General features: G+C 39.7%; 1 protein-coding gene across 3 annotated transcripts; it reads right to left on the bottom strand.

Moving 5' to 3' along the window:
• Positions 1-1,329: 1,329 nt before the first annotated feature.
• On the bottom strand, positions 1,330-11,136 carry tsnax (translin-associated factor X). 3 transcript variants are annotated; one of them, XM_034898822.1, is made up of 6 exons: positions 10,764-11,136; positions 9,212-9,301; positions 8,986-9,100; positions 8,112-8,242; positions 4,125-4,242; positions 1,330-1,961 (listed from the first exon to the last, which is right to left on the bottom strand). In XM_034898822.1, the coding sequence occupies exons 1-6, from the start codon at positions 10,777-10,779 to the stop codon at positions 1,580-1,582; spliced, it is 852 nt and encodes a 283-aa protein (XP_034754713.1). In that variant the 5' UTR covers positions 10,780-11,136; the 3' UTR covers positions 1,330-1,579. The 3 variants fall into 3 exon arrangements, with proteins under 3 accessions (XP_034754713.1, XP_034754714.1, XP_034754715.1); XM_034898823.1 differs by having other exon boundaries at positions 1,330-1,957; positions 4,130-4,242; XM_034898824.1 differs by having other exon boundaries at positions 4,137-4,242.
• Between the last annotated feature and the right edge of the window lie 1,939 nt (positions 11,137-13,075).

Here is a 13,075-nt window from a genome sequence, read left to right as displayed (position 1 = left end):
ATCCACCAACTGAATGTTGTGTAGGTTATTTAAAGTTTTAAAAACCTGAAAGAGAATTTCACAGCAGTCATTTTGATTTCAAGTTTGGAAATAAACTGGTATGGGATTGGAAAAACAATCATTTCTCAGTGTGAGTAGTGCAGCAGATTAATCCTTCACTTCGGTATGCAAGCATGACATTTGGCACAGATACTCTCTATTTTGGAAAAAAGGCGTTGGATATGGCAGCCACTTTTCAACAGCACAGAGGAACATCAAAAATATTAGAGTGAGAGTCTATGTGCTCTCACCCTACAAATAAAAGTTCATTTCTTTGAAATGAAAATAAAAACTGGGTGGTTAGCATGAGCACAGAGCCTTTCTAAGACCCATTTGAATACTATTTAAATATTACACTATAAAAACACACTATACCATCCAATTGATGTTCCTTGGTTGCTTAATTGATTGACACACAATTCAACAACCCATTAAAAAAATAATAAAATACAATGAATACAATAAGACAGCAAAATAAAACTCCATTCAACAGGAATAGCATTGCCTTTTGGAAGTGTGGTCGTACATAGGTAGTACTGCTATTGGCCACCAGGTGGCAGCATTAAATTACATTATTACCCCTTCTCTCTCAGTCTATACGAAAGAGCTGCTAAAGCTCTGAAATGACATATGATCTTATTTGCGTACAAATATGAAACTATTCCCAACTAAATGTCGAGTAGCTTACATTTTTATACGTAAAGCACAATTAATCAAATGCCAATTTTTTATCTAATAGCTCCAGATGATGTTCTCATAATGAGGACGCAATTGAAGCACAACAGTTGCTGTCCAGGATAGAGACTGGAAAAACCTGCACAGGGGCAGTCACGTTGTAGTTTGATTAATCAGACTCACAAGTAACACTTTCTCATAAGTTAAATCTTGTGTCCTCAAACAACCAAGAGCTTCAGTTACTGATTAGAGTACGCACACTACTCTGTGGCTATCCATGAACAGCGCTGAATCGTAATAATTGCCACCATCAGATAATGGAGAAACAGGAAGACTCTCAGCATGCTCCTAAATGTATATCATTGCAGCGTGGTGAGGATTGTTTAACGGTGGTGGGCAATTGTGTGTTTGTGTGTGTGTGTGTGTGTGTCAGCCAGAGAATAGGCACGTACAATGTACAAAGGTCACAATGTTCCTTCTCCACACGGAATGAAGTGAGTGCAATTAGTTCGGCAATGGTTCTACCTAAGATTATCTGTTTAATGGAGGGGAAGGCAGAAAGAAATAAACACATACACACTATTAAAGCAGTCAAAGTTTGGGAGACCATGGCAAATTTGGCACACAACTTTTATTCATGCAAAACAATTGAGGTCATCAGATCTTTATCCAAGCTAAATAATTGTCTATTGTAACACTGTTTTTATCGTAATAACAAAAACAAAATTAACCAGCGTGTCACGAACCACATCAAACATCTGTCAAATCCCATTAAAAATGCATCCAAACATCGAACTGGAGCGGACCCAAAGCAGACAATGACACCATAGAGAACATAAACAATGCTGTGGAAGCTGTGCGGGACTTAAACCACTCCTTCCTCCGGGTCGAGAAGTGTGGTCCTACTGGAGAACACGTCGGCCAGCATGTGTTTGGGGATTTCCGAACCGCGGACACGCAGGGCGTAGCAGGCATCCTCCACTTTGCCCAGGCTCTGTCGCAGCGTGTGCAGCTTCTTGGACACCTCGTACGGCCCCGTGTTCCCGATGTAGGAGAAGCCGTCGTGGATCTGCCGCAGGAACTGGCTCAGCTGGAAGGGCGTGTCGATGTCGCCGTTGCCCACACTGCTGATGCACATCCGCATCAGCTCTCCGGTCAGGTCGGCCACGCCGAGCAGGTAGTCGGAGGGCGTCACCTGGAAGGTCAGGACCTGACCTCCGGGCTGCAGGGCTTCAGCTGAGCCCTGCGATGAAATAATAATAATGTATACTTTATTAATCCCGCAAGGGGAAATTACAATGTTTTCACTCTGTTGTTACACACAGGCTTAAACTACACACTCATTCTCAGTACCTATACATGTACTAAATGGAGAGATGTCAGAGGGGGGGGGGGGGGGGGGGGGGGGGGGGGGGGGGGGGGGGGGGGGGCTGCCCATGGAAAGGCACCCAGAGCAGTTGAGGGTTTGGTGCTTTGGTCAAGAGCACCTTGGTAGTGCCCAGGAGGTGAACTGGCACCTCGCCAGCTACCAGACCACCACCATGCTTTGGTCCGTATGGGGACTTGAACCACTGACCCTCCGGTTCCCAACCCAACTCCCTACAGACTAAGCTGCTGCCACCCAAACCCAAAGCACGATGAGAAAGAATAGAAAAATCCCCAAAACAAATGTCCTAAAAAGACATAGGTTATGAACATTACATAATCTCTGCCTATGGGCGGGCGATTTTCTGTTAAAAAGACGCCAGTATTATCTGGTGAGCACGCAATGTATTTCTCTCGTGTGGACACCAAAACAGTGTCCTCTCTCTTCTGTTCTGTGACTGAGGAGCAGCCCCTCCCCTCTCTCCTTTCTCCTCATGTGCACTGCAGGCAGGTAGCGGGGGAGGGGGACAGGGTGTGGGGGCCGGGGTAGGTAGGAGAGACAGCAGGACGCGACCATGGATGTTTTAAGAGAAGGAGATAGATGCTGCTAGGCTACCAACGTAATAATTATAATTTAACATAAATTCCTGTAGTGAGTTTGATAGCCAAGCAAGTAGCAACTGTTGGAGCCATTGCATGACTTTGTTTGGTTTTGTTTATATACCACCATTATGTTAATTAATCTGCAGTTTTATTATGTTTGAGCACTGGGTGAAGCATTACCTGGGAAGACATAGAGGGAATCAGCCACAGGTACACAGGGGTGTGGAAATACAGGGAAAACGTACAGCTTTTTGTCATGTCAGTCGTTTCATGGTTTGAATTGTTTGACAAGCAAAATGAATGGAACTAAACCAGGAATGAAATGGGCTGAAATGGATGACCAGGCCGTTAATGAAAAAAAACTAAATGGGTCAACACCGAACACCGAAATGCTGACAAATTGTGGACATTGATTATTGGCACGCAGAACACGCGTGGAAGCAAGTTCTCCCCTGATCCCACCTCATTGAGTCTGCCGCAACTATAAAACTTCTAATTTACACAATTACCTGTCGAGAAGAAAGCGGGCGACTTTGGCATCCCTTTTAAAATCCTTGCTCTTTCCATCTTGGAAAAGCCACTCCAATATTATACTTTGGTCTTTTTGCTTGTCGCGTTGTTGTTACATGTCCTCTAGAATAGGCAACAGGCTTTCAAATCTGTCAGCAGTAACATAATCGTCTCCCTCCCGGGCATTCCTCACAGTCAGTGGCACTGAGAGAAAAGCACTGAAGGCGGCGCAGTATAGCCTGTATGTCACTTACCGGCAAACTTATTTCAAGATGGCTCATAATTCTGGAGGGTCTACCCCGGTTCATGCAGGCGTACACGTACATGTACATGGGGGTGGCAGTAGCTCAGTCCGTAGGGAGTCGGGCTGGAGGGTCGCTACTTCAAGTCACCATATGGACCAAAGGATGGTGGTGGTCTGGTAGCTGGAGAGATGCCAGTTCACCTCCTGGGCACTGCCGAGGTGCTCTTGAGCAAGGCACCTAAACCCTAACTGCTCGGGGCGCCTTTCCCCTCAATCTGACATCTCTCCATTAGTGCATGTATAGGTCCTGAGCATGTGTGTGTAATTCAGGCCTTTTTGTAATAAGAACAGAGTGTAAAGTGTTATTAATCCCCTTGTGGGATTAATAAAGTATAATAATAAAATAAATTCCAAGCCAATAGTAATACTTGAAATTGATGATGGTGGTTTTTTTTTTTTTTAAAAAGGACAAGTTTGTGAATGGCAATACAGATTTGTATAATGAACTACAAATATTACACAATGTAGCTTTAATTTTGTTATTTGAAAACAAAAATAACAAAAAGGAAAAAACATTTCTTGCTCTTTAGTCTGTACTGCAGCCATGACATGGACTAATACGGAGTTAGTTTGGCCAAATGAAATGACAAAACCAACGCATGCAGCTGAACCCCAGTCTTCTTTGAAATGTACCTTGGGTTCTGTCCTCATGAACACCAGGCTGGCGTTGATCTCCTCCAGGCTGATGAGGTTGCGATGGCGGATGTAGTGCAGGAAAGAAACGGCCTCCACATACTCCTGGATCCCTGAAGCAAAATTACATAGAAAAGAATCACTAAAAAAACATTAGAAAATACATCCAAATATTTCACTGCTCCAGAATCTAAATGTGTTTTCGGGTACAGTGGGCGCCTTTATTTCCTCTATTTATTTATATTTGTTATTTACAGTAAATGACTACAATTACTAAAAAGGAGGTCAACTACATTATGTATTAAATGAGCATAGCACGTACAGTGTGTATAAACACTACATGGTATCTGCACAGTGTAGATCCCAGATGTAGATAATGATTCAAATAAAACCTGCTTCCTGTCGCTGTCTTTTGAGTGAACAACAGTGGCCATTTTTTGTAGCAGGCTGAGATGAGCCCTCGTTTGTTTTCTGGCCCTGTGTAAACAACAATCAAATAATCACAGGACGGAAGACTTTGTGTCTGAAGTTTACTTTCGGAGCAGCAGTTGATCTTCAAAGGGTCTCCTATCTCAGCGTAGCCAACCGCATGCTTTGACTTGACTTAACGGTTTGCTCGTTATGAACTATTAAAGGACCCACTGAAATGTTTTCCCAATCAGCTTCCCACTCTGAGCAATAAAACACACTGTCTGTCAAACACAGAACAGTTGGCTTGTTTCAGATGAGAGTTTTCTGTCATTTTTAATTCAACATTGCGTAGACGTGTGTTTACATTCCTACCAACTGATTGTGAACTGACTCGGTTTTATGTCCACAGCACCTTGTGCTATTTTTAGCTCAGGGAAAGAAGTGGGTTCATCAGGCTAACCGCGCTGCACCTGAAAGTCTGTACAGTTCTCCCAGGAGCTGCACCCTTGGTAAGCAGAGTGAGGTACAGTATGTTATATTAGGTTCAGTGTAAGATTAGGTTCTATGTAACATTAGTTCTATGTAGTAATAGGTTCTGTGTAATAGTAGGTTCAGTGTAAGATTAGGTTCTGTGTAAGATTAGGTTCTGTGTAATATCAATTATATGAAACATTAGGTTATATGTAATATTAGTTATATGTAATAGTAGGTTCTGTGTAATATAAGGTTATATTTTATATTAATTATTGGTTATATGAAATATCATTTCTATGTAATATTAGTTATATGTAATAGTAGGTTCTATGTAATGTTAGGTTCTGTGTAGTAGTAGGTTCTGTGTAGTAGTAGGTTCGGTGTAGTGTTAGGTTCTGTGTAATGTTAGGTTGTGTGTAGTGTTAGGTTGTGTGTAGTGTTAGGTTCTGTGTAGTGTTAGGTTCTGTGTAATGTTAGGTTCTGTGTAGTAGTAGGTTCTGTGTAGTGTTAGGTTTTGTGTAGTAGTAGGTTCTGTGTAGTAGTAGGTTCTGTGTAGTTTCAGGTTCTGTGTAGTGTTAGGTTCTGTGTAGTAGTAGGTTCTGTGTAGTTTCAGGTTCTGTGTAATGTTAGGTTGTGTGTAGTGTTAGGTTGTGTGTAGTGTTAGGTTCTGTGTAGTGTTATGTTCTGTGTAATGTTAGGTTCTGTGTAGTAGTAGGTTCTGTGTAGTGTTAGGTTTTGTGTAATGTTAGGTTCTGTGTAGTAGTAGGTTCTGTGTAGTTTCAGGTTCTGTGTAGTGTTAGGTTCTGTGTAGTAGTAGGTTCTGTGTAGTTTCAGGTTCTGTGTAGTGTTAGGTTCTGTGTAGTGTTAGGTTCTGTGTAGTGTTAGGTTCTGTGTAATGTTAGGTTCTGTGTAGTGTTAGGTTCTGTGTAGTAGTAGGTTCTGTGTAGTGTTAGGTTCTGTGTAGTGTTAGGTTCTGTGTAATGTTAGGTTCTGTGTAATGTTAGGTTCTGTGTAATGTTAGGTTCTGTGTAGTATTAGGTTCTGTGTAGTAGTATGTTCTGTGTAGGAGGACAGTTTTTACCTTTTAAACTTTGAGAAATACTTGGTAAATACTTACTTTGTCAGTGTTGTCGGGATTTGAATGAACTGCTTATTAAAAGGAACTTTTTCCTATCCTCATGAAGGATGTACAAGTACAGTAGTCATTTGACTCATTTTTTCCTAACCTTTATCAACAACAAAAGAACACTACACACATCTAAACATTGCCAATGGCCCCACAGCTGTGACCCTGGGAGAAGAGAGCATACAACTCCGTCTGAGGCAGACAGGATATGACATGAAAAGGTTACGCAGGCTTTGAGGCAGGCAGGCGGAGTTCAGTTCCTGAGCTTACTGCCAGAAGCGGTTTGTGTTATTAGAAAAAAAAACATGACTACAGATGTCTAAACAATGACTCAAGGAAAACTCAAGTGGAAACTGGGAGGATTTTGCTGGAACACAGGTTGAAAACGTTGAGGGCTGAGTGTCTGTCTAGCCGGACTGGATGAGATGATGAATAGCCACATATGATTTAAAGATTAATTGAGCTTAATGTGTGACCATAGTGTGGTTCACCATGGGAAAAGCCTCACCAGTACGTTTGTGCACAATCTCATAGCCGCAAGCTGGGTACAGCTAAAGAGCTTATCAAAGAGCCGCGCAGCCCTGGTATCAGTGGCAATTATGTTCCCATTTAGACCGCAATATCTTTAACGGTCCTTATATAAAAAACATGACTGGACGTGTGTGTGTGGTTTGGGGGGGGGGTCTAATTGTTGGGGACTGCCAATGGTCACGTCGCTGAGGATGCAGCACTGATTCCTGAGTGGCCACAATCTAAAAATGACTTCCCCAGCTGCTAGATAACAGCTCACCCTTGCTCCCAGTAATGTTTTTCTCCAAACACTGCAGACACTTTGGCTACGTTAACAAAAACTGATACTGTTGCTAGTTGGAAAACAAGTTTATCAGAGGGTGTGTCTATCATGAGCCTGCAGTAAGGTCACGCTCTCACACTATCAGTGACTTTGCAATCAATCTAAAAGACAAATAGGACGATTGAGGTGATAGCAGCTCAGCAGAGATCATTTGAGGTGAAAGTTTAGGACTCCTTTGCTGGAGCTCATTTCTCAATTCAGGAATGTATTATGTTGAAAGAAATTGATGCGAGACATGTCCCCCCATCATATATACATGAAAAGCTGTGTGTGTATGTATGTATGTATATATATATATACACACACACACACCTTTTCATGAATGGATTATTCAGCTACACAAGGTGGCCTTGTTAGAAAAGATCTCATTCAGCATGAGAGATAGAATTGATCAGCATGTGATCAAATGGGGAGGGTGTTTGAACTTGTAATACAATGTGCTAATGGGAGAGCATGCAGGACGACGATGACTATTTTTTAATTGCAATAAAAGGTAAATGAGATGAGAATTTCTGATTTAACACTGAAAGACAGATTGGGGGGGGGGCATTAATGTCTGTACCAAGTGTCACGGCCTCTCCAACAGTTGTTGAGATGGATTTAGTCTGGACCAATGTGGTGGACCGACCGCCATCCCTAGGGATTACTAGTTACTAGTAGTTACTAGCTGCATATTTCTGCTAGAAAATTCATGTTTCTCATTATCTGGATATAAAGCTATATCTAAGATTTTAAGCAGTATGAATGAGCTGGGTATGAGATTGATTCTTTTGAATATTTCACTTAAGTCACTTAAGATGGGGAAAGAAATGGTGCTTGACACTTGCACAACTCCTGACATTTATTTTTTTAATGCAATACAGACACTGATCTGGGAAGTTCAACATGTCCAATTTGTGATTAAAATCCTCTTTGCTTATTGAGTAAGCCAAAAACAATTACCAAAGGGTTTTAGGTTGATGCACGGTATCTTTGCTGTATTATTTTTTAAATCAACGTAATCTTTTTACATGCACTCTCATGCAGCACTTCCATATTATAAGATAATAAAACAATCAGAGTTTATTTAAGGGCGTATTTGTCTTTCTAAAAACAAAAAAAGGTGTACGGAATCTCACCTGCTGTGAAAGCTCTGTGAAACTGGAAGATGTCCTCTCCTCGGAGCTCTTCAGCAATTTGACCGATTTTCTGCCTGACTGCATCCAGTTTCACGTCTGCTTCGTTCAGAATATCCTCTGCATTTGGTACACTTCCAATCCAGAGAATAAAACAGAATGAAATGATGAAATGCAGGATAAACATCACCTTAAAATCCTCTTTAAAACACTAGTTACATTGGGTTATTCCAATGCTTTGGACAGTCCTTATGTACCAACACAAACAGCTGTTTCCAGAAACTGGAACACAGCTTTCTTTAAGTTTAATTAAAATTTAAGCCGCTGTAATATCTGTAAAATATATTCCATCCATCCATCCTTGTCCGCTTATCTGGTAATTTCTATTCCACTCCATTATAGACAGAATACCAGCTGATCTGAGTGGGCGACTGATGTTTAATGCAATATCTACATTGCCCATTATCAGCAACCATACCTCCAATGTTCCAAAGGCATATTCTGTACACTAATATGATATCATTTTAAAAAACTAACTGAGAAAACATTGAATAAACATTTGGCAACTATGTAAGCACATAATGTAATCTGAAAACTACTGCCCTGGTTAGAAAAACAATGCAACTGATCTCAGATGGTATTCTGTCTGTAATGGAGTGCAATGGAAATTTCTGAGTGACCCCAAATCTTTGACCGGTAGTGTGTGTGTATGTGTGTATGTGTGTGTGTGTGTGTGTGTGTGTGTGTGTGTGTGTGTGTGTGTGTGTGTATATATATATATATATATATATATATATATATATATATATATATATATATATTACTTTTCCCAAACTAAACCGCATCAATTACCATGTCTTGTAACAGTAGTATATACCTGGTCACTCTATGTAAAAGAAAAATAGTCCTCTTGCTTTCGATGGTGACGTCTCGACTGATCTTGACAAGACGCTCATATTTGTCGTGTTTGGTGTCAAGCTCCTGTTGGAAAACTTAAAAGACGGAAACAAAACGTTTAGTTTAAGTACTGATCTCTGAACTTACAGGAAGTACAGCAAATGTGTGGGGGGAAACTGCAATCAAAATGCTGGCGATGCAGTCACCTTTGAAAGCAGCAATGACTGGTGAGGATGGGTCGGCACTCGCGTCCCGGTCCTGCCCTGCATCAGCATTTCTCCGGGGACATCCTTCACCTGACATGAGGAAAAAGTCAGGTAATAGAGCCGTTTGGGTTCATTATCATTCAACTGGCATGGTCAAAATAAAGAGGCCCTCCAGCAACTTTGCACATGTAGATCAGTTTAGTTATTTTGGCTTGTGCTGAAGACGTAGTTATTTATTTTGAAGACTGTGTTACAAACTGGGGGCATGGAGTTTGAAATACAAACTCTGGAACTAAAACTCAGGATACTTTGGCCTCTGCTGGACTGATTTTGACCATTGTTTTTTAAACCAGTTTCTACCAAGTCCACAAACTCTTTGACGCGTAAACATGAACTTTGAACTTCTAAACAATTAGTCCATTACAGATGTTTTCATCTGCAACAATTTTGACAGTAGATTCATTGTTTATGGCAGTTTTAAATAATAATAAACAAAATGATGAATGGTTTCAACGTGGTTATAAATTAACAGTTTATCTATGGGTTCCAGCTTATCCAACATGTTTATCTGCCAATTTTTAGTTTTCTATGACAGTTAACCCTTGTGTTGTCTTCCCGTTGAAATTGAAAATTAACACTTCTGTTGACGCTTTTTTATCAGTTTTCTTTAAAATATTTTGTTTTTCTATCCCATTTTTCAACACTTTTTAGGCTGTGTTTTTGTTACTTTTTTGCCGTTTTCAACACTACGTAACACTAACTTATTAAATTTAGTTTTACAGTTATTTTTGGAATTTATGGTCAATAAAACTCCTTTATAGGAAATTCTACCTAATGTTTTAGTTAGAAAAGCAGAAATTAGGAATTATTTAGACTAAAATGAAAGGAATGTGTCTTGATGGATAATCACAGACTGGAATATGTCAACTTTTACTCAATACTATTTCAAAAACACACAAGTGCTATAAATTGAATAAGACGCCTCAAAATTAAAGAAAGTAGAGATATGTACTGCCAAAGAGCGTTGTGAGGAATCAATCATGTTATTTCGGGTAGTTAAAAAAAACAATGATATAGGAAAACGGGTCAATTTGACCCGAGGACAACACAAGGGTGAAGTGACTTGCCTTGGGTTTTGGACTCCTGGCCAGACATTGCAAGCTATTTGAAGACATAGCCTTGGGTTTCTGACATTTTCATTCTAGTCTTACATTTTGTAGACCAACTTATTAATTAGCTAAAAGAGACATTAGTGCACCAATTCACCATTACATGAAAATAATTGATAGTGGGGTTATAGCTGTCGTTGCTAGGACCACCACTTCTACTACTAACAAATGACTTAACTTGAGTTAACGTTGTGGTCAGGCACTTAAGACATCTATATGCAAATCAATTCACTGCAGTCTTAACGTGAGCATACCGCATGTTATGTTAGCTTGATATTTACAAGCATTACACGCCATGCTACTGAGGACAACAACCAACAGGAACGTTACAACTTGCTTAATAACGTTGTTATTCTTAGTTATGTCTCAGACTCTGGACTTACCTTCTCGCCTATTCATGCCTTCAGTGTTGCAATGTCTACTTTAAATAAATGTACCTACTGTAAGCTCGGTTAGGGTTGGAGCTAGCAGCTAGCTAGCTATATGAACTGATTTAGCTCGCCTCTGAAGGTGCTGCCAACCAACTGTAACAAGGCAGAATACTTTAGATCTGTCATGGATTCTCTAGTTCACCACACAAAACAGCTCCGTTTACACATACAAGTTATCATCTCTGACCGATAATAAGCACACTGAAAAAAACGTGTCAACTCCCTACGATGCAAAATAAATCGTGTTTATTGTTTTTAATGACAGGCATCCATACGGTCCTCATTATTCGCAGGGCTTTTGCGCTATTTACACGCGTAGCAGGAAATGAAAAGTGCATTATGGGAGATGTCGTTTTGTATTTAGGCAAGACAATGCAACAAACAAAAAAACAATATGTACATACAGTTGATGTGTACCTCTGTTCATTAAATTAAAATAATAATAACCGAGCGAGCAATATAAATAACAAAATAAAGGAAATCACAGGACAGAGATAAATAAGAGTGAAATATAAAAGAAGAAAAACACAAGTGCGCAGTCAGGAATTCGTGTAGGCTACACAGATAAACATACAGGTGTAGGGCTTTTCAAATTTTGGAAGATATAACACAGATTTTTTGTACATAGTATTATTTTTGTTTAAATATTCAGCAAGTTGTTTAGTTTTTTAATTATGGGAGATGTAGTTACATAACAGTATGTGGCATTGTGTTTATTACAACATCTGATTAATTTGTTTATTTGATTTGCTTATTTATATAATTAAAAACTGATTATTATTTTTAATTAATATTTTTATGAAGTATTTAGTGCCATGCATGATTGACTGTTGCAGATACTATCTCTACTAATTAAAGGCATGTTTATGTATGTATTCAATATGGAATGAGAGGCCCACCCTTGCAGCCCAAATACTTTCTGTTTCGAGTACAAAATCCAAATTGAGCTACAAGACATTTCTGACTGCCCCCCCCAGAATGGCCTGTGTCATTTGTTGCTATTAAAGCAGCTCCAGTATGTTTCATCCAACCTTTCTTGATCAGATTACCCGCTCCTGCCCTGTAACCCCTCCTCCTGGGAATCCTGCAGACTGTGTACGTGCCACACGAGTGGTACCAATTTTAGCTCGCGCTTTGCCGCCGAACAGCCCACCCCTGCATTTCAAACCCCGATTACATTTATTTGATGACTGGTAGACCCTATCAATGTATAAAATAATACATATCCATCTGAATATAAGTTTGTGTTTCAGGAAAAACAATTAAAAATGTGTTGCAACATGCATTCCGATAGTCGACATTAAGTCCCTCTCAACCGCAATTATGAGCCTCATTACCGCCTACCAACTCATTAATCAGTCTATCACAACACCAGCAACATCTTTATGCAAAATATTCTTTTGTTGTGTGATAGGAATTTCACACATGCAAGCCAGGAATGAGGGCAAAACACATTGACTGATGATGCCTTCAAGTGCTACCTTCAAACTCTTACATTCGAGCTTTCGAACTGCGGGTTTCCTAATGCCTCTGTTATTCATCGATTATATCAACTGTTCTCGCAAAGGGCTGATTTATTAATCAAGCTGCTGGGAATGACTTCGTGGTACTGCGGGAATCAAAGGTGTATCACACATGTCAGTGATGCTCTAAGCCAAAACTGTAATACAGTAGGCTACATTACTTGCTGCAGACACATTTTACAGATTCACAATGGTTTCCCCCTCCAAAAAAAAACATCCTCCCAGCACATATCCATGGATCTGTAAATAAAACTGCTTCCTTTAAATCGCCATCTTGGTGTGTTAAAGATGGGCCGCCTCGAGCTCCACACAGACACACAAGGACGTACTGTATGTTTTGTAATATGTAGGTTTACTAAATCACTCTGTTTCATTTCTATAAACCTATATAGATAAAAGTGGTGGTTTAACAATACAAACCCTTTACTTAAGTAAAATAAGCAATACCAAATATACTTAAATATAAGTATATTTGTATTTTTTATAAGTAAGTAAGTAAAAGTGCTGCATTCAAAAGTTTACTTAAGTAGGCTGTAAGTACAGATGTATTAGGCCCTATCAACAAACTAATAAATCTAAAATTCAAAGTATCATCATGGAAGATATTCAATTGTTCAATATTGTGATTTTATGTAGGTTATAATGTTTAATTTTATTGGATAAATTCATAACTGTGTGAGCAGCATTGTAGGCTGCAAAGTAGCCTAGGAAGAAAGCTAGTAGAGGTCATTTATATATTTT

The sequence above is a fragment of the Etheostoma cragini genome, chromosome 17 (assembly GCF_013103735.1).
Source record: "Etheostoma cragini isolate CJK2018 chromosome 17, CSU_Ecrag_1.0, whole genome shotgun sequence".
In the NCBI taxonomy this organism is placed as follows: Eukaryota; Metazoa; Chordata; class Actinopteri; order Perciformes; family Percidae; genus Etheostoma; species Etheostoma cragini.
The sequence above is the reverse complement of the archived record's forward strand: the minus strand, read 5'-3'. Positions and strand labels throughout refer to the sequence as shown.

Excerpts from the sequence above, each read along its gene's own strand:
- tsnax (XM_034898822.1), bottom strand. Across the intron at positions 8,243-8,985 it reads CTTTTACATAGAGTGACCAG|TGTACCAAATGCAGAGGATA; the intron begins GTATATACTACT and ends CTGGATTGGAAG. Across the intron at positions 4,243-8,111 it reads TCACAGAGCTTTCACAGCAG|GGATCCAGGAGTATGTGGAG; the intron begins GTGAGATTCCGT and ends ATTTTGCTTCAG.